This window comes from Halictus rubicundus, chromosome 11 (assembly GCF_050948215.1).
Source record: "Halictus rubicundus isolate RS-2024b chromosome 11, iyHalRubi1_principal, whole genome shotgun sequence".
NCBI classification, from domain to species: Eukaryota; Metazoa; Arthropoda; class Insecta; order Hymenoptera; family Halictidae; genus Halictus; species Halictus rubicundus.
In genome coordinates, this window is record NC_135159.1 from 9,323,755 (window position 1) to 9,346,334 (window position 22,580).

Below are 22,580 nucleotides of genomic sequence, written 5' to 3' on the forward strand. Positions count from 1 at the left end.
ATCGAATCAACAATGTTAATAGGAATTAATAACAAGAAGAGAATACTATATTGATTAGTAATTATCATCGTTATTATTATTGCTGCCACTAGTGTCACTATAATTATCATTGGCATTGTTGATCCTATTATTACTATTAATAAACCTATTACGGGCAGCGATGCGCAATTACTATGACCAATGTTTCGCCGCACTGTTAATGAATAGACTACGGAGTTTATGTATTTATTCCAAATACAGCGGGTCCAAAAATCATTTGAACACTCGATTTCGGATTCTCAAAGAATAGTCAATATTTCAACTATGATAGTTTCGTTAAAAAAAAAAATAGTACGATAATAAATTTCGACTCATTTTGAAGCTTTAAAGTAATTAAGTTTTCAAGTAATGAAAATTATTGACAAAAGAAATAAAAAATTTTGTTCGATTAAAAGATACCTATAGAAGGTTTCCCTTGAAATAAAAACTTCTACTGTGGGTGCAACCTTTAAGACGTATTTTTATTTCAAATCAACTGTTGCGTGGTATGAAGCACCCTAAATTAGGGGTAGTTTAAGTCATCACATCGCAGATTTCGAATTTGTTTAAAAAATACAACGCTTCGAATATTGGAAGTTTTCGATCATAAAATGCAGACGTTTCCTGTGGAATTGGCTGCACTTATAAATTTTTATCTCGAAAACTATACGTCGTATCGACTCGAATCTTTTTCCACCTTATTCGGTAAGGTTTGTTTCATCGTAAGAGATTTTTGTCGTTGCCGAACTCCTCTACCTTTTTATGCAAACTGCCTTTGCCTTACCTAAATTTGCTTTTGCTCCCAAGATCCGCATAAAAATTGCGCACGACCGTTCGCAGTCTAATAATATTTACCTTGCTACTGAATACTATTTAATAATCGAGTGTTCCGCATGAATGATAAATGTCTCGTTACCGATTAAAGTCACGACCTCCCCCCAAATGTCAGCAATGCCCGGCGTTAATTTTAACGTGTCTGCAACCTCGGGTACGTTCACGTTCGCTCTAATTGATCGGTTAAACGTATTCGATCGATTAAAATAAAATGACGGTCCCCGAACGGAGGCGCCCTCGGCTCTCGAACAGACCCGCTGGGAACGGCCGGAAATGTTGCATGCTCCTTGTAAATGGTTTAGCGCGTTATAAACACTTCGGGCGCATACATTTTCGAACGCGCTCGTCGATCGTAATATTCAACCGCGAGCAAACTCGAATTTACCATGCCCGACCCCAACTCCGAAGAGCACACATCCTCCAGTAACACAACGTCGAACTCTTATAAATATTCCACGACCGTTCGCGACGTTTTAAACCGTGTAAATAAATGCAGTTATGAGAGCACGAGAAGCAGCATCGAGAGGCCAAAATAGGTCCGCACGGAAGGAAACGAAAGAAAGATGTTCTTAATGGACACGGAGGAATCGTGATTCACGGCGGGAACGTGACCGGGGTTGTTTAAGAAATGGAATGAAGGTACCGGGAACGGTTACTTTGTTCTAAATAATAAATCCGGGGAATTTCTTTGCGGAACGAAAATCGTGAATAATGGGACGTGAAATTAGAATCATTTCTATCGTGTTTTAATGAACGAACCATTGGGTTCTCGCAAAGGCGCGACACACGCGGAACAGGGCGAACGGTTAAATACCCGCGGAGAAAGATAAATGTATGCATGTGCTTCTCGAAACCGCACCGGGGCTATCCTTGAGGGACTAATACGTTTCCCTGCATACAGGATCTCGCCTTTCTTTATTCGGTCCTTTTTCCATTTAACCCGATCCCAAATGAAATACCACGGACGTATGCCAGGATTTTCACGATTCGGGAAGTCTTTCTGTTCTCTGGCTCGTAGCCGCCCTATTCAGCGCAAAAACTTCACTCTCCCTTCACTCTCCTCTCTCTCTCTCTCTCTCTCTCTCTCTCTCTCTCTCTCTCTCTCTCTCTCTCTCTCTTTCTCTCTGTCCTAGACCACGGTTTTATTTATTCACACATCGCCGCTGCGAACAGATTCACCTCGTTACTACGCCCTGTCCTGGATCTTGAAAAATCCGGGATAGCCACATCTTCGTGTGATAGCATCTTTTAATGGAATTAAAATAGTATCATGTAAATTGGGGTCACTCGATGTTTTAGGGGGAACCACTTATGAGGTTTGCAGTCAATCCCAGCAGTTCTGGTCAAATTCAAATATGCTATCTTTAAATATATACTAAATTGGGAGGGGTTTCAGTCATCGTTTCGCCGGTTCGAATTTGTTTAAAAAATATAGCAATTTGAATTTTCCCAATCTCCGTCGATTCTCACTTGTGAATTGATGAGAACAGTAAATATCCGTTTCCCTGTTGACGTAAACGATTTTGGTCAAAATAAGGTATGCTATAATGAAGTATATGCTAAATCAGGAGGGGTTTAAGTCATCGTTTCGCCGGGTTCGAATTTGTTTAAAAAATATAGCAATCTGAATTTTTCAAATTCTGTCGATCCTCACTTGTGAATTGATGACAACAGTAAATATCCGTTTCCCTGTTGGCGTAAACGATTTTGGCCAAAATAAGGTACGCTATAATGAAGTATATGCTAAATTAGGAGGGGTTTAAGTCATCGTTTCGCCGGATTCGAATTTGTTTAAAAAATATAGCAATTTGAATTTTCCCAATCTCCGTCGATTCTCACTAATGAATTGATGAGACCAGTACATATCCGTTTCCCTGTTGAGGTAAACGATTTCGTTGAAAATGAAGTATGCTACAGTGAAATATACGCTAAATTAGGAGGGGTTTAAGTCATCATTTCGCCAAATTCGAATTTATTTGAGAAATAAAAAGACCTGAATTTCCCGATTTTTGCCTGTCATCGAAATTGATCTGTGCATGTTTTATTTCGGAAACTATTTGTCGGATCGGTTTGAACGTTTCCTTTATGATACTAAAATTTCCCAGAACAGAACACCACTGTATATTTAAAAAATTATATTAAAAATGTCGTATTTCCGTAATTCGTGTCCATTCAATGGCTCGTCTTTCGCGTATGAAACTCCAGGGAAAAATGAAAGGGGATTCATTTTAACCGGGAAAGAACCGGACACTTCGCCTTGAAAGATTGGTAATTGAATTTTATATTTGCTATGAAAGGTGGGAACCGAACTAATCGATATGCTTTCGGCGTGGAATTGTTTACGTTGACTGGATCGACGGTCTGAATCTGTTCGCATTTGTAATACAGTCAGCTGTGTGAGTTTATCATACTTAGGTACCTGGGTCGGCTCAAGGGAGTGCTTTAATGCGAACCAAGCATTCGGTATTCCTTTTGCGCTTCGTATTGCACGCCGCAGTTAAACAGATACGTACAAGCTGTATTATCTAACATCGGCGTGTACATTAAAACGAGAGGAATTTATTAACCATCCCACTCGTTACCTGGAACCTTCCAATTATCTGCAACAGAGTGGCAAACGGTCTCAACAACATTATGTCTTCGCTTGAAAATTATATTCACAAAAGCCAGCAATAATAAACGTAATGATGCTGAAATGAAGCATGGTACTTTATAGTACATATTAAATTGGGTTAAGTTTATGTCATCATTTCGCTGATTTTACATTTGTTTAAAAAATATAGATCTTTGTATGTCGATGATTCTCGATTCAAGAATATAGATATTCTCCTTCAAATTGAAACTTTTATTGTGAGTGCTACCTTAATGACGCATTTCTATTCAAAATTACCTGTTGCATAGCGTGAGGCACCCAATATTAGGGGTAGTTTAAGTCATCGCTTTGCTGGTTTCGAATTTGTTTAAAAACTACAGAGCTTCGAGGCGGTAATGGTTTTCGATTAAAAGATGTGAACGTTTCCTTTGGAATTGAAACTTGTATTACGAGTGCTACGCCAATGACGTATTTTTATTCAAAATTAACCGTTGCATAGTGCAGAGCATCCTAAATGAAGAGGAGTTTAAGTCGTCATTTCGCTAGTTTCGAATTTGTTTCAAAAATATTTGATTCGCAGAGACCTTAACAAATCCATTAATAAATTGCGAGAATTTATCGCAGATTTTGTCCTCCACCCAATAACAGCGCTTTAATCTTCTTTCATCCCGTCACTGTCTACGAGACTTATCTGCAGAGACTGCTTAATGGATGTGGTAATTTTCTAAGTAAGTGCATACTTCCTATATATATATATAAAGATATACTTAAATAAACCAATTTCCCGGGGCGCAATTGAAGACGGAATTAAAGAGCGTTCTCGACGTGCCGCTTTTCAAAAATGCATGTGCAGAATGAATGATTGAACGAATAACATATAAATCACATTAGTTTCATTATCGAAAATTGTCTCTGCGAATGCGCAACTTCTTCAACTAAGTAGACAATTTTCGTGGTAGCACAGTTGGCGATACGAACTTCCGCGAAGTTCCACAATAGTTGTTTCACGCGTCCAAAAATAACACGTGCGTAGTTCAGGTAATCAAAGCCATTGGTGTATGCAGCGTGCTCTGAAAATATTTGTGTTAGCTCTGCAGTATGCATCATCCATTTCAATTACAAACGTGCACGCTGCAATTCGGTATGGTTTACTCGGTGTTTCTAGACGACAGGATAAAGTTAATCGCGATAATTCTTTACGACTCGCTGATTTAATTCCGCCCGCGAATACGTGTCGCATTTTCCGGATGAAACGAAATTGCCGCGAACAGAGAGTATTTTTCATAGTACGCGCGCGGTTTTCAAGCCGGATGCTCGAGTGTTTATCGCGCTATCGATATTCATGACTTTCTGATCGTCGTCGGTGTTACTAAGGTCGTAGCTGCTATTGCCGTCGTTATAGTCGAGTTAATAATGCACGGCTCGATACTATCCGATCGAGTATCTTGCACGTATGATGCACGCGTGCATGTATACGCCGCGCCGCTGTCGCTGCAGTCGATTCGAATATTGAATCGATGCACCGTAACGAAGTAAGAACACATCGGCGTAAAAACTACGAAGTAGGGTAACCGCGCGAAAATGAAGCCTGACATGGTGTAGTACATGCGAACTCGAGGGGAGTTTATGTCATCATTTTGCTGATCTTGCATTTGTTTAAGAAATACGGCGCTTGGAATGTTGATAGTTTTCGATTACAAGATATGGAGAAGTTACCTCTGAAACTGAAACTTTTACTGCGAGTGCTACCTTAATGACGCATTTTTAATGAAAATCAACTGTTGCATAATGTAAAGCACCCTAAATTAGGGGTAGTTTAAGTCATCAGTTTGCTGGTTTCGAATTTGTTTAAGAAATACAGCGCTTCGGATGTTGACACTTTCCGATTACAAGATGTAGACGTTTCCTCTGGAATTGAAACTAGTATTATGAGTGCTGCCTTAATGACATATTTCTACGAAAAAGTAGCTGTTGCCTAGTGTGAAGCACCCTAAATTAGGGGTAGTTTAAGTCATCACTTTGCTGGTTTCGAATTTGTTTAAGAAATACAGCGCTCCGAATGTTAATACTTTTCGATTACAAGATATACACGTTTCCTGTGGAATTGAAACTAGCATTACGAGTGCTGCCTTAACGACATATTTGTACTAAAAAGCAACTGTTGCCTAGTGTGAAGCACCCTAAATTAGGGGTAGTTTAAGTCATCACTTTGCTGGTTTCGAATTTGTTTAAGAAATACAGCGCTCCGAATGTTAATACTTTTCGATTACAAGATATACACGTTTCCTGTGGAATTGAAACTAGCATTACGAGTGCTGCCTTAACGACATATTTGTACTAAAAAGCAACTGTTGCCTAGTGTGAAGCACCCTAAATTAGGGGTAGTTTAAGTCATCAGATTGTTGATTTCGAATTTGTTTAAAAAATAAAGAGCTTCGAATATTCGATAGTTTTCCTGTAGAATTAGCTGCGCTTATACATTTTTCTCTCGAGAACTACACGTCGTATCGACTTGAATCTTTTTTCATTTCGCGTAGAAACGTTTGTTTTACCAGGAGGAATTTTGTCTATTAGTGAACTAAGTTTACACAATCGTGAATAAATTCTCGTTTCATTTGGGTAATTGGAAGAGCGTACAGTCGTAATTAATTTGCGGTGTTCCCTGTATTCCGTTGTTCCTTAACATTCAGCTGCATGTTTTCGATTCCACCAATTTTATCATGTGTCCACGAAGCCGATTAATCGGTTTGTATGTCGCCGTACTACAGCGACACGGTTACGGTTAACCGGATACACGCGCATTACCATTAACCAAATAGCGGTGGTTACTCGGTTAAAACAGAACGTAGAAGGCAACGGTGTAAATGCTATCGACTAACAAAGGAATATTCATAAATTACATTATCGGAGACTTCATATATTCCCGTAATCATTCCGTGGACCTCTGAATGCAGCAAATAAACCTCTCATATCGCTCAAACGCAACAAAATAATAAATCTCTCCGAACACCATATCTTTCAAATATCATCCTTCAACTTTTCAAACATCGTCATAGTTGATTGGAATTCTCTTCTCGAGAAAAAATGGAAAAATTCTCAAGGAATTCGTAAAGTATTTCAGTCAATATAAAATTATTCCACGTGTAGCGAATAATAAATAAATTACCGTTCGTATGATTGGTTGGCTTATACCTCCTGTATTTTCCAGCTCCACCGCCTAGATAATTTATACGGTATTAATTCGTTCCATTAAATGTAATATCCTTCGCCGAGTTCCTGTAAATACCCGCTCGACTGCAAATAACGAACGCGTTTTTAAAATTAAAGGGGAGAATCATTCGAGTGCATTAGCGATTTTCTCATGGAAATGGGATCGCCAATGAATAAGAAGGCACGCCGTGAAAGAAGAAAACAGAATATGGCCAGATAAAGTAGGGGAATACGAGCGCCTGGAACTTTGGAATTCAGGTTGCGTTGTTCCGTTTATGAAATATTCGATGTACTCTGCGGCTGCCTGCAAGAATGAAATTTCCACCGGGCTAAAGTGTTTCGTAAGAGCTGCACTATCAATGCAATGCGTTGTGGCTGATTAAAACGACTGACGTTGGAATTTGTTGCAATTGCATATCACAACCTGCGTTTTCTTCTGCGAATAAATAACGCTGCGAGATCGAAGTCGGATATTCGCTGAACATCCGCGTTCTTGCTCGAAATGTGGTGTGCTATAGTGAAGTATCTGCATAATTAGGGGTGGTTTAAGTCATCACTTCTCTGGCTTTAAATTTGTTTGGGAAATACAGAGCTTTGAATTTTTCCAGTTTTGTCTATTTCAACATGGAAATGAATTAAGACTGCATTTTGCAGCCGATGTCGGTGATCTTTCTCGAACTGAACTATACTATAGTGTAATATCTGCATAATTAGGGGTAGTTTAAGTCATCACTTCTCTGGCTTTAAATTTGTTTGGGAAATACAGAGCTTTGAATTTTTCCAGTTTTGTCTATTTCAACATGGAAATGAATTAAGACTGCATTTTGCAGCCGATGTCGGTGATCTTTCTCGAACTGAACTATACTATAGTGTAATATCTGCATAATTAGGGGTAGTTTAAGTCATCACTTCTCTGGTTTTAAATTTGTTTAGCAAATACAGAGCTTTGAATTTTTCCAGTTTTGTCCATTTCAACATATAAATTGATAAAGACTGCAGTTGACCATTTTTCAACTGAGCTCAACAATTTCATTGCATTTGGGACATGCTGTCGTATAGTGTCTGCATAATTAGGGGTAGTTAATAATATATAAATTGTTTGTCTCAGGAACTACTCGTCGAATCGAATTGACCACTTTTTCCTTATACAGAATGATTTAATCTATTACGAGAATTATGTTCTAATGGGAAAGTTGAGAGAGAATGTGACGCTGAGAGAGAACGAACACTGAAGTTTCAGAAACAGAAGCGTCTGAACAGAAATTTAACAATGCTTTTCGCCCGTTGTTGTTGCCCAATCTTCTTCAGCCGGGAACCGAGCGATTCTTCTTAATATTATTTCGCCGAGCTTTCAGCTACCATCTTAAAGCTGTTTCCTCAACGATGAATGCTCCGGATTATGTAGGGATTGGAATTATTTTCAGATTTCTTTTCTCGGAGGTTCTTGGCCACCGTTCCCTATATTCTCGTTATTAATTTACTGTCAGCGGGGGTCGTAATCTTCCCAGTTTTATTTTTAGATGAAAATCCACTCCTCTGATCTATACATAAGAGAAAACGGGATTAGGCAGGTTTGATACCAGCCTTTTTCGTGAAATCGATATCTCTGCACATGAGATTCGCGTGTTTATTGTGCACCTAGTAATCAACGGATCAGTAATTTAGTATATTTCCCAAGCCGAGGTCATAGACAATGATTTATTCGTCCTTTGTGAATTATATATTTCGCTTTCGACGACTTTTTTCTTTATTGATAAAAACGAAGGTCGAAGGTGTTCAACGTGAACAAATTTCATTGTGCGAGATTTATTTTGGTTCATCGAAGCACAAATCAACACGCGAGTCCTCTTCCTGCTTTTAATAGTAATTCAATCCGGCATTAAATTATCGGTACAACAGGAAGCCGTGAATTATGTTTTTCCTCCGCTTTGTTATTTATATTTGCGATCACCGTTACTGTTATCGAGAATATGCTTCAGGAATTATCTGCTGCCTCGAATCAAAGACCCTATATTACTTCGAACAAATGCCGTACTACGACAAGAGGTCATTCTTTTCCAACATTGTTTATTTATGAAGGTTGCATTAAAGTTGTGCTTATCTACGCATTTTACCATTTTGAATTTCACAAGAACAATATCTTCGGATCGGATGGATGGTTGTCTTCAGAAAAATTACTATACATTCTTCAAACGTAGTACAATAAATTTACAAAGTGTCAGAACCATACGTACAGTAGTTATTTTTAATTTAATTATCGAACTTCGCCATCTCGAATTTTGTAAGGACACAATCGCTGTGAAGTCATGCATACAATTCTTGCTATAACTTTGAATCCAGTGGGTGAATTTTCTTAGAAAAATTACTGTACATTCCTCGAACATGCATAAAGAGATCCACAAAGTTTGAAAATTCCAGCTTCCGTAGTTATATTTTAAAAATTGGTTAACTGGAGCCACCGAAGAGGGGTAAAGTTCTGCAGAGGAAAGAATGTAAATTATTGTTCGCTAGAAAGTCATACATCCTTTGCTATAACTTTGGATCCAGTGGGTAGATCTTCTTAGAAATATTAGTGTATATTCCTCGAACATGCATAAACAAAACCACAAAGTTTCAAAACTCCAGCTTCCGTAGTTATTTTTTAAAAATTGGTTAACTAGAGCCACCGAAGAGGGGTAAAGTTCTGCAGAGGAAAGAATGTAAATTATTGTTCGCTAGAAAGTCATACACCGTTTGCTATAACTTTGGATCCAGTGGGTGGATCTTCTTAGAAAAATTACTGTACATTCCTCGAACATGCGTAAAGAGATCCACAAAGTTTGAAAATTCCAGCTTCCGTAGTTATTTTTTAAAAATTGGTTAACTGGAGTCACCGAAGAGGGTTAAAGTTTTGTAGAAGAAAGAATGTAAATTATTGTTCGCTAGAAAGTCATACACCGTTTGCTATAACTTTGGATCCAGTGGGTGGATCTTCTTAGAAAAATTACTGTACATTCCTCGAACATGCGTAAAGAGATCCACAAAGTTTGAAAATTCCAGCTTCCGTAGTTATTTTTGAAAAATTGGTTAACTGGAGCCACCGAAGAGGGGGTAAAGTTGTGCAGAGAAAAGAGCGTATCAATTGTTCGAAATTCGTTGTTTGGGGGTAAATTAGGGGTCGTTGAGTAACTGCCAAGAAAGTATAAGGGCTGGGCGGTGGAGAGGGCAGCAGTCGGGGGTGCCCTTGCTCGCGCGATATGCACTGAAGTCGTAAATATTTATCAAGATTGGCCCCGAGGTGGTACGACACGCTCGGCTCTCGGTATATCCGCGACTCGGTGAGTCCGTTTTCGCTGTTACGCCCGAAGGTCTGCGCAGACATAAGCCACCCTTGTCTCGTTTCTTTGTATTTCCCCTGCTATTCCCTCCGCCCCACCCCCTGTCACGGCAGTTTTGTTTTTTCTTGCACTTTGGCCCTGTCCTTTTTACAGATCCCGACCCCCTTCTGTTTTCATTTTTATACTTCTCGTTCTCTGTTACCCGTTGATCCTCTTTACCCAAGTTCCATTTTTTCTTGCTTTAAGATACCGGGGCTCCGCCACTGCATCTTCATAAAGTTCTGCCCCGAGAAGCGGGACTTCTGTCCCCAGAGGGGCTAAAACGACTACATTCTTTGCTCCTTTCCATCGCGCATGGCAATGCCGTAAACGTCAACGATATTCCGGCTTGGAAATTTAGCTCTCGCGTGAAAAGCGCCAACGGTAATCCGGAAATTTCGCGATACTGATGCGCGCCCCGGCCAGCCAGCCCCTGTCCAAAGCATTAGCGTACAAGTGCACTCTAACAGCGCATCTTCCAGTCACTGTTCGCGATTTACCTACAGCTTATTCGAACTTATACCTCCGGTACCGTCTTTTTCGATTATAAATTCCTCAGGGCTGGATTTGTGCGTTTTCTTTTTTCTTTTTTCTTTTTTTTTTATCATTCTTAGCGACTTTGATCGAAATGGAGTATTCCATAGCGTTCAATGTGAGAAATTAGGGCATGTTTAAGTCGTCGCTTCGTTGGTTTTAAAACAGTTTCAAAGATACATTTTCTATTCGCGTTAAAAGCATCCGTGAATTCAATTAATCGTTATCTTCGCGAGGGCACAGGGTATACTTGTGAATTTTTATCTCGGTAACTGCACATCGAATTGAATTGAATTTTTTTTTTTTATTTGAATCTAGAAGGCTCGGTTTACTCTGTGTCATTTCTTTGCGTTCATAAATTAATTTTGGAAAATTTCAAACAAATTGAGTGTAAAGTCTTCGCACATTCTTGCGCACAGGTCGTTCCGTGGGGAAAATATTTAATTTCGCAGTCGATTTCCGGTACTTTGTGCAAAATGTGGTACCACATTTATGGCTCATGCAAAATTAGGGGTAGTTTAAGTCATCGTCTCGCTGGGTGCGCATTTGTTTGCAAAATACAGACTTTGGAAGTTGTAAATTTTTGTCAATTTTCATGACAAATCGGAGCCCGCTTGTACATTTTTTTATCTCGACAATTGTTTATCGAATCGAGTTGAATATTTCTTTATTTGATAGAGAAAGGTTTGGCCTATCGTACTAATTTTCTTTTTCACCCACGAAACGGTTCTGCAACATTCAGAATTATAAACAAATTCTTTCTTCAATCGAACCGAATTTCCCAAGTTTATTTTGGATTTATTTTGGGCAGGTACTGTGTCGGAAAGTGGACATAACAATTTGTTCTATGGCGAAGATTGATTATGCTACTTGGGAACGGGACGCTGCGTGATAGTGATAATTAGACTGCGGATCCGTATGCAAATGCTAATGTCCCTACATATTTTTACAAAGATTAAAATGAGGGAAGAATTTCCTTTTATTTACCAAAACGTTTCTAGGTTATGAAATTATTAAACTTCATTTTCTTGTATTTTAGAAATTTGCATGTGCCATAAATGCATGAAGATCCTCAGTCTAGTGATAGCGAGTGGTTCCTGGCAGCGTCCTGAATTTTCCTGAGCAGTGATGGGAATCCTCCTTGGTAAATAATATTAATTATGTTATATCTATGCAATACAATTTTTATCGTTATTTTGTCCAAGAATGACGAAATCGTAATTTTTTAATTGCTCCACGATTTCCGAGACACCCTGTACAGCTGCTTATGTATGCGAGTGCTTATCCGAAAATCACCTAAAAATATTTCTTGGAAACGTGTCATGCAAAAGATTATTCCCCGATACTGTTTTAATATGCGACTCGCTCAATACACCTTGACACGAGGCTCAAAATTGTTAGACACGTGTCACAAACAAATTAAATTAGAGATTAGCGAAGGTCGTACATAATGTTTCATTTTTTAAATAATACTGTTTAATATCGTGACATTAACGTGCCTAAAATATAGATTGCGTTCTGCAGTGGCACGAACAGGTCTACAAAAATTTATAATTTACCATGTGCCGTTCGAAATCTTAATTTGATAAATTTGCATGCAAATATCCATTTTTATAGAGTAATCATCCTAAAAAGATTCGAATAACTAGATATTATATGGCAAGTTAAAATAAAGGTATTTTAATCCTGACACACAATCGGAAAATTTATCAGTAAATCCCCTGCAGTCAACAAAACATTCTACCAATTTTAATTACTGTTGAAGATCTTAATTATTGGTTGATTTGCACGTAAATTGCGATTTTAATGGAATAATCAATCATATTATAAAGATCAGAATAAATACCAAATTTTAAAGATAAAGTAAAAATAATGATCATTTTACAAGGATCAGAATAATGATAAAATAACAATTCTAATCACTTTATAAAGATCAGAATAAATAAAAATAATGATCACTTTATACAGACCAGGACAAATACAAAATTTTAAAGATGAAACAAGGATACTCTAATATTTTAGGGAGGTAACAGAACCTTCAACAAATTCTTCTTAATAACGCATTCCACTAAAAAAATATCAGCAAGATGAATCTCAATTGTAAAGCTTAATGAGAAACAAAGCAGAACATTGGGAATTTACCGGTGGCAAAGGATGCAATAATTTCTCGTTTTTTTTTTTTTTTTGTACACAGCCGTCTAGACAAATAAGGTTTTACCTTTCAATTAGAGATAAACTAAAAATCTCATTTGTCGAAATGGATCCGGGTGCCGTCCTTTACGCGTTGCCCCGTGCCGTCGGTAATGTTCGTATGATGTTCCCCTTTCATTTGCCTATTCTGACCTTATTATCTTGGCCCCGAATCTTCCCTCTTTTCCCGCCGCACTCCCCACGGTTTTCCCATTTCTCTTTCTGCTCCCGGTATTCTTCATTGTATCTCGTTTTTTCGCGGACCCGGTGGTGCGGTATCTTCGCTGGTTTTTTCTTCTTTTTTTTTCTCTCTCATAGATCTACCGCATGCCTGTCCCCTTTCTTCCCTTTGTCTTTTTTATATCTTCATTTCAGTTTCAGTTAGTCTTTCTTTCGTTCTTTCTCGTTCGTTCCTCCCCCTTTCTTTCTTTCGACTGCTTAACCCCCGCGAGATTCACGTTACGGAACGGCTCTTAAGCTCCCGGACCCGTCAGCAACCTAAAATAAAGATACGAAAGTCCGCGAGAGGTAAAAACGGAAGGACGCTCGATAAGAGGACTTCCACCCTGTCCTCCTTTAAACTCGTTTACCAACCCCTACCACCGTTCGATCGAACAATCCACCCGCGAGGAAATTCCCAATTTTTTCGAGCATCAAATTATGGGAATTTCGACGCTGCGAAAGTTCGCCGATTAAAAACTGCTGCAGACATCCTTCTGAAATTTTGCGGAGCTGTTCGACCACGATGCAGGAATATACAGTAATTTTTTCAAGTGAAAATATTCACTCGATCCGAAGTTATGGGTAGGAGCGTTTCCGATCTCATAAATGTTCCCGTAGCGATTAAAATCCGACGATAAAAAAACAGCCGGTGCACCGATCACTCTAAAACTTACTGGACTTGCTCATGTACGTTTGAAGAATGTACAGTAATTTTTTCAAGTAAAAATACCCATTGGAGTCAAAGCTATGGTGAAAACTGTATGCCATGGGCATTTTTGTCTGAATCGGGACAAAATCCCCCCATAGCGCCCACAGTCACCTTCCAGTGAGCGCCGTTACAGAGGGTCAACGAAGACTCGAGACACAAGGGAGCTCGAAGAAGATGCGCGCTGAGAGGTTGGTGGGGGAAGCAGGCGTTTGAGGGGCCCCTACCGTGCTCTTCATTGCTGTATCTTACGATAGATGGTCATACGCGATGCTTAAAAAACAATTATTGCAGCCACTGTTCTGAAACTTTGTGGAGCTGCTCGACCATGATTCAGGAATATACAGTAATTTTTTCAAGTGAAAATATTCACTCGATCCGAAGTTATGGGTAGAAGCGTTTCCGATCTCATAAATGTTCCCATAGCGATTAAAATCCGACGATAAAAAAACAGCCGGTGCACCGATCACTCTAAAACTTACTGAACTTGTTCATGTACGTTTGAAGAATGTACAGTAATTTTTTCAAGTAAAAATACCCATTGGAGTCAAAGTTACAGGTTCTCAATTTTACATTTGAAACAGAAAGTCTCTTTCGTTTTGCTGAATAAATACGTGGCGAATAAAGGAGCGCAATTAAACCGAGGGTGATAATTTAAAGGGATAAAAATTGTGGGTTCTATCAGTGCGCCCACAATCGCGCGGCCATCATTTAACTGGAGGATCCGAGAGCACGGTTACACGTCTGAGACCTCATCCATTTAAAGCGACCTCGTTCGGTTCCGATTAGTTCCCTATATACAAGTGATCTCTTCTGGCGGTTCGAGTCTTTTTGGGGTTAGGTATCTCTCGGCATAAATCCTTGGCTTCTCCTTCATCGTATCTCCCCCATCTCTCGTCCCGTCGGTGCGCTCCCGATGCCCCATACCTCCTTCGAAATTCGCCGTGTGTCGATCCTTGTCCCGCGGTTGCCAATCTCTCGAGCAACCGAATAGAATCTTCGACGGGGCAAATGAATCGACTAGGAAATCGAGAAGACCAGGAATCGGTCTTCGGGGGATGGAATTAGCAACGGAGCTCCGGACTACCCGTTGTCTAACAGCGGAGCCTCCCACGCGATAACAGTTAATGGAATCTTGTAACCGTGATAATGGCGGCGAATCATTCTCCGGGCACGAAGAATGCTCTCTCGTCGATCCTCCTGCCAAACACGTCACGGCAGTTCTTCTATTGCGTTAATAAAGCCTGCCTCTCCGAGCGAAAACTCTGCAAATCCATTTTCGGCGAATTGTACGGCTTTAGGAATTTTTCGGGGAGAAACTGTGTCGCGTAATTTTCTGAGATTTTTCGGGTACGTTGTTACACGTCTTTGGAGGGAGGAAATATTTTTTCTTACCAACTTAATACGCTTGTGCGTCTTTTAGCGCGTTAATAAAACCTGGTTACGATTGTGTAGCTTTAGACATTTCTTTTTTTTTGGGGGGGGGGGGCAATAGCATGGCGTATTGTTTGGAAATTTTTAGGGTACGTTGTTTACATGTAACACTTTTGCAATTCTTTGCCTGTTTTAACGAAAATTGCTTTAACTTCGGAGTGAAACTGAGACGAACTTTTGGAATATTTTCTTTTTCAAAATTGCCAACCGTATTTTTCGTTAATTTTTAGGGTATTTTATTGCACGCGAGTTTTAGAATGTAGGACATTCGTTTTCTGAAGAAATGTTTTGTTTTCGCAATTTTGTTGTTGCGTTCACAAATATTACTTGTATTTCATCGGAGTGAGAATGAAACAATTTTTACAAAATAGAGTGGACTGTATTTTTTAAAAATTGTTCTGGTATGTTGTTACGCGTCTTGGAAAGCAGAAAATATTTTTCTTTTTCAAGGAATATTTATCGTATTTTTGCAGATCCTTTGTCACCATGATAAAGGCCTTTTTTTCCGACTCGAATTCTTTGAGTATAGCTATCGTGAAGGTACAGGAAATATTGGAAGCTATTTCCCGTCGTCTCTTTTGTTCCTCGTCCTACGCTTCGTACCAAAAATCTAATTACTGTGACATAAAGATGAGTTATGCCGATATCCTGTATGCGGGAATCAGTAATCATTCTGACTAGTAAATGAAAATGCAAGAAATTATGCTTCGCGTTTAATATGTAATTATTATCATATACTATAATTAGAGATTATTTTATAAAAGTACAATTACGGAAAAATATAATTTTTCTAACTAGAAAATTTGTTGAGGTAATAAAAATTGAATAAAAGTGTAATTACCTACTGTAATGTACATGTTTCCCTGTATTAAAAAATTCTGTACGCACTATAAATGCATAGAGATCCGCAGACTAATTGTAATACATGTTATAATAGCTTAATATTAGCCAGAATTACTTTTTATACTTTTTACTAGCCAGAAAGTACATTTTATTACCGTGAATCCGGTAAACATGTGAGAATTTTCGAAAAAATTGTCTGACAGCTTTTCGTAAGAATAACTGTGACATAGTTGCGACAAATTTGGAATTTGAGGCGTCAAACATTCTCAAACACCTCGAACATAGAATAATTTGAAGCTTGAAATGTTCAAAGTGTTCCAAATGCCTCAAATATAGATGGAACTAAAAATTTGACGCGTTCAAGCAGTCTTAATCTTCTCGAATACGGACAAATTTGGAGTTTGAAACGTCAAACATTCTCAAACACCTCGAATATGGAATAATTTGAAGCTTGAAATGTTCAAAGTGTTTCAAATGCCTCAAGTATAAATAGAACTAAAAATTTGTCGCGTTCAAACAGCCTTAATCTTCTCGAATACGGACAAATTTGGAGTTTGAAGCGTCAAACATTCTCAAACAACTCTAATATACAAATATTTGAAGATCGAAATGTTCAAAGTGTTCCAAATCCCTCAAATATACATAGAACTATAATTTGACGCGTGCAAACATGCTTCCTCGACTATAGGCAAAGGAATTTGAGGCGTCAAACGTTCTCAAACAACCCAAGCATAGACTAATTCGAAGCTCGAAATGTTCAAAGTGTCTCAAATGCCTCAAACATGCATAGAACTAACATTTGACGCGTGCAAACATCCCTCCTCGACTAAAGGCAAAGGACTTTGCAGCGTCAAACATGCTCAAACACCTCGAACGTAGAAAAATTGGGAACTTTAAGCGTCAAAACTGTGCGCAAGAGCCTCGGGTGTAAAAAAATTCGAAGTTTGAAGCGTCCGACCAACCGAACCCGGCAAAATTTCGTGATTCGGTTCGTTCAAACAGTCTCAAACATTTCCACGGACAATTGAAACTTGATTCGACCCTCGAGCCCTCCGCGTTACAAATTCATCGCAGCCTTCACTCCCCGAATTCTCGGACATCAACCAGCCCTGACGTGGCCATTAAGCGGACTCTTTGCCGTAACTTACTACAGATAATATTCAATTTAAATTCCGCTCGCGATACACGTAAAACCGGCGGATTCGCGTTCCAGTTCCGAGAGCTGAATCCCCTCCCACCCCTCTCTTCCCCATCTTCCCCCTCTCCCCCCCCCCCCCCCCCCCCGTTCGTTCGTTTAATATAACTGCACGTAACTCCATGTAACTTCTGAAAAATTAGAAACTCTTCGACTTTCCGTAGCACGGGAGGGAAGAGACACGGGAAGCAGAGAAAGAAGAAAGGCGTATCGAATTACTTAGCGATGTTTTAATTAAAGCGTTACACGGCGAAGTCGCCGGGCACTAACGTAATAACTCGGACTGCAATATACGAAAGCCCGGGGAATGGCTGTGTGCCGGGGGTTGCATATATATATATATATGTATATACTTGCCGGGAAAGGCAGGAGAAACTGGATGTATTATTCAAAGTCATCGTGTCTGCCATAGTCCTCGTCCCTAGTCTTAGCCCTTCAGTCCGCTTTTCCGTCTGACATTTTCTACTCATAACTCTCGCTTGGTTTACAGCCAACGGAGACTTCGCCCGTACGTTCCAACGTTTTCCCTCTTCTTTCTCACAACCTTACGACCTTCTAATTCGCTTCAACGTTCGTTAACGCTGGAACCGCGGCATCAAATTTTGTCATTTAAAATTATACAACGGTAATCTCTCGGTATACGTGTGAAAGAGGTCTGCACGATATTTGACGAACAATTGATCCTCAAGCTGTTCCAAAAAGTTCGATTGCTGAGCAGTGTAACACGATACGAGAGCAATTTTTTGACTTGGACTCCTTTGATTTTCATTATTTCTGTATGGAAGTTTCATCGTCATACTCGCGACGTTTTTCTGGTTAAAATGATACCAAACACGATACCGTTTGGATCATGCTAGCCTCTTTAATCCCCGATTTTGTGGAACCTCGATTATCCGAACTCGTGATATCTGAATTTTTCTTTTTCATGCGTTTCACGTGGAAACAGTTCAATTCAAAACAATTATAGGAGAAGCCTAAAACTAGCATGTTCAACCAGATTCAAATCCTAATCGTGCAAATCCATGTTCCACTACTTAGTTCGGATAATCGAGGTTCCGCTATAATGTGAATTAAAACAGTATGCGTGCTCCAAACCGTATCCTGTTTGGTATCATTTTAATCAGAAAAGTGTCGCGAATATGTCAGTGAAGGTTTCATGCGAAAAGAAATTAGAAACAAATTTTTGTCGCTAAATTAGTATTGTTTCATCACTTTCTATTATTCTACTCATAATTAATTTCCGTATCGAATTTATTTCTTTGGACATATTATTCCGACTAATTGCACTTCTGTTCTTTTCATAAACTAACGTGAAATAGTAACTTTAACCGCTCCGTAGATCCAGCGTTACTTGTACAAGGAGAATTTCTGATTGGTGCTTGGATCCCTCGTTTCTAGAAAAATGAAAAATAATTTTGCTCGAGAGATTCGTCTCACGTTTTATGGTTTAATGGCGGGTCTACGGAGTCCGAGTATCGAGTGCGACCCCGTGCGAGCCGGAACGAAAGATAAATTGTTGTAGCAACGAAGAAAAAACGCGGGGACCGGCTACGTGAACGAAATTTTTCCGACCAAAGTGTTAACACGCTTTAATTGATTTTCTCGTTAAAGTCAACGCGCAATTCTTCCGTCACGCGAGCTTGGGGCAGCATCGTTGATTAATTGCGTTCACTCTGGACGAATTTTTGATATTAAAACACGCAATTGTATCATTACAGTTTCATATATGCAGCATTTTTATTTTTGTTAATCATAGCATTTTACCCCTATAAGTGAAAACAATTCTATCCATAACTTTGGATCGAATGAATATTTTTACCTGAAAAAATTACTGTGTGTTCTCCAAACATTGTTAAAGAAACCTGCAAAAGTTCAAAGAGATAGATGGAATAATTTTTTTTTAAATCGTCGAATATTGCAATGCCAAAATTTATAAGAGCAACATCGCTACAGAGTTTACAGTTAAGACTCTGGATCGAGTAGATATTTTTACTTGGAAAAATTACTGTATACTCTCCAGACATTGTTAAATAAACCCGCAAAAGTTCAAAGAGATAGATGGAATATTTTTGTTTTTTTTTTTAATTTTCCAATGCCAAAATTTAGAAGAGCAACATCACCGCAGAGTTTGCAATCATGACTCTGGATCGAGTGGATATGTTTACTTGGAAAAATTACTATACAGGGTATCCCAAAAATGTTGTATTTCGTCGGAAGGGATGATTGCTCAGATAATTCTAAGCAACTTTTTCCTTTGCGAAAACGTTCTCCGCGGCTTCGTTAAGGAATTATTAACGAAAAACGGATTCCGGCTCCGCCCATGCCATCGCCACGCCCAGCGGGACCTGTCGCGCCCTGATTGGTCCTTGTTTTTCATTAATAACTCCTCAACGAAGCGGCGGCGAAGATTTTCGCAAAGGAAAAAGTTGCTTCGAATCGCCTCGGTGATCGCCTGTTTCAAGGACACCCATTTTGGGACACCCTGTACGTCCTTGAATCGTTTCCGAACGGATCCACAAAATTTCAAAATAATAGCTGTAGACGCTCGAGGAATGCTCGGGGAAACCGTGTCAAATTGGCACGAGGGACCGATAAGGGTGATCATACGAGTCTGGAGCTCATGGCACCAACCATCCTCCTCGCTTGTCATCGATTTCTCCGAGGAAAAAGCAAGAAGATCCAAAGAGAAAGGGCTCGGGTCGAGAGGGTTAACGACTCGCGTCGCATCTCGGCAATTTTTTTAGTCTCTCTGGTAATGAGGGGGTAGAACGTAGACGCGGCTACAATAGGCGCGTTTAAGCTCCGTTGACAGTTGAACGCATCCTGTTGGACGTAGAACGGAGCAGCCGCCGTTCAGCATTGATACCGGTATTTCCCGTAGCTCGAGCCTAACCGACAGAATTCAGATTCCATTTGGCATTCTCGAGAGACAACGGCGGCTGGCGGAATGCGTCCGAACCGTCTCTCCCACCGTACAAACACACGCAGGCTCTCACGTACACCCCCGCGACGGCATAAATACACTCGGAGAGCAATCTCTCTCTCTCTCTCTCCCTCTCCCTCTCACTCTATTGCAGTATAGTATATATACAGGCAGAAATTCTCTGCTCGTCTGCGCTCCGGATCCGCAAGTACCCGGCTCGCTACACTACAATGACAATAGACCGAGCCCGCGAACCCCGTTTTCTCTGTACAGGGTGTCCCGCGAATTCTCACCGGTTCAATGGAGGAACCCGAGTCTAGCCTTGGGTTGTGTCCCCATCGCCAAACATCAAGTCGACGCTTGCCATTCCAGACAACTTTCCCGCTGCCGTTCCCCTCGCTCTGTGTCGTCGCATCGACGCGACACTTCCCAGCCTAGCGAGCTTCCGGTTTCCCACTGACGACACACTGTTCCCGAGGAAGCACCGAATGAGCATTATGAGACGTTCCTGCCGCGATTAGGCTAGCCTTTATACTACAATCGATGCTTTTGTGTGTACCGCGCGCGCGAGGAAACTGTGTGCCACCATTCGCCCGCTTGATAACTAATGTCTCGATACGCGTGGAAACTTCGAGATCATAGTCGTTCGCTGACGTAACTTCGTTCGTTTCGATTATTTCTTAATCACATTATTACTGGCGCATGCGTCGTCCTTTTGCGATTAAAACAAGTACAAACACGACACGGTTTGGATCGTTTTTGCCTGTTTAATCCACGATATAGTGAGACCTCTATTATCCGAACGGGTCGGTGGGTTATTCGATGTACAGGTGTCTTGACGATTTTTCAAGTACTTGCGATAATCTGACAAACAAATATTTTGAACAGAAGTTGATCAGTTTTCGATTGGCTATACATTGCAATAAAAAGAAAGTTTTGAAAAAAGTTTTTGTTTAGTATTGTCAAGGTCACCTTCATTTTTTTAAATGGCACTTTGTATTTTTGACTTCACAGTATTGTAGCCTGTATCACGAGGTATTCAATGACATGGTATACCATGACCTTGGGATGACCTTGAAGACAGAGAGATGAAAATTTCAAGAAGAAATGAATTATAGTAAGATTCTGCGCATTTCCATAGTACTTTCACGAAACTTGGCACAGGAAGCTAGACAATTAAAACAAAACTATTACACCTGAAACTATACTGAAATTTTGCGAACTGGTGCACGTACATTTTTCGAAGTCCACCCTAATATTTGGTCAGGAAAACTACTTTCATTCGACTCAAAGTTGCGGATTCAAATCGTACGATAGAAAATCTATTCTCGCAGCTATTGTCCGGAAATTTTGCAGATCTATTCGACCATGTTCCAAGAGTACAGACAATTTGTTTGAAAGACAAATATCCACTTGGTCCAAAGTTACACCGAGAAAATTGTCACGCGCACAGCGTTCCAAACGATTAAAGTCGATTCCAAAAAAAAAAAAAATTATCGCGGCTGAAGAACAGGGCCGAGTTTTTTCAAGAAAAAATATCCACCGTATTCGAAGTTACACGGGGCAGAACGGAGACGCGGCTTTCCGGCGATTTAGCTACAAATTTTGGCGCGCGGGGTCGCCGCGTCGGGCCGGGCCGGGCCGGTGAATTTTTCGATTGAAATTCGTGGATCGCGATCTGGATCCGCGGGGTTGGATAACCGGGAATTATGGGCCCGGAAGGAAGACGTTAGTTTGATCCCAATAAATCCGGCGTGAATCTATCGACGACAGGGAATACGCGCTCGGAGAAACCGCAACCTTTGGTCACTATATATTCGCGGGTCGCAAGGAGCGACATAGAGCAGAGATTATGGGACTCCGGGGAGCAAGTTAATACATCTTACGCGACGAGATGTTTGCCTGTTTGTCACTGCCTCCCCTATATCTCCGTTTTCCCTGGTTGTTTATTTGTCCTCGTCTCTCTCTCTCTCTCTCTCTCTCTCTCTCACCCTCGCTCTCTGTTTCTCTCTCGCGCTCTCTGTACGCGCGCGCGCGCACGTTACGATCCAACGGGAAAATGTGCCCGTGCCCTCGCGGAAATCCCACGCACGTACTGCTGATTTCATAATTTCGGCATCTTGCCAGAGACCGGGGGTACGTGACCGACTCGAGGAATGTGCTCAAGAAGTCGTAGATCGACCCAAATATCGTGACGAACGCCATATCGGCCAAATGGATTTCGGATGTAAATTGGAGCCGGGATATATGGTCGAGCACCCGTGTTCGTTCGAACCGATTCGCCTGATAAATCGGCCTGAATGATTGCCTGCGTAGAGACCGCCGTTTGCAAATCTACGAAAATTCGTTAAATATTCGCCGACCATATCACCCGACCCCTCAAACTCCACTCGGAGCTATTCAGACTGCTGCACGCAATGAAATTGCGAACACCGGCGCGGTCCATTTTGGAAAACCTCGCCGGTACTGCGGGGAAAATACTTCTGTTCCGATTAGTATTATATTCGCGAATGGGGAACATG

At 40.3% G+C, this 22,580-nt stretch overlaps 1 protein-coding gene across 3 annotated transcripts in view; it reads left to right on the plus strand.

The window, feature by feature from the left end:
- The window catches only part of LOC143359335 (nephrin), a 331,551-nt gene that overhangs the window by 242,661 nt on the left and 66,310 nt on the right, over positions 1-22,580 (plus strand). Inside the window, exon 1 of one of the 3 annotated variants that reach the window (XM_076797230.1) lies at positions 11,582-11,689. The exons of the other annotated variants lie outside the window; for them this stretch is intronic. Coding sequence (XP_076653345.1) covers positions 11,674-11,689 — 16 coding nt within the window. The 5' untranslated portion in view covers positions 11,582-11,673. Of the gene's footprint in view, positions 1-11,581; positions 11,690-22,580 lie in introns of those variants that run through there. 3 annotated transcript variants of the gene reach the window in all.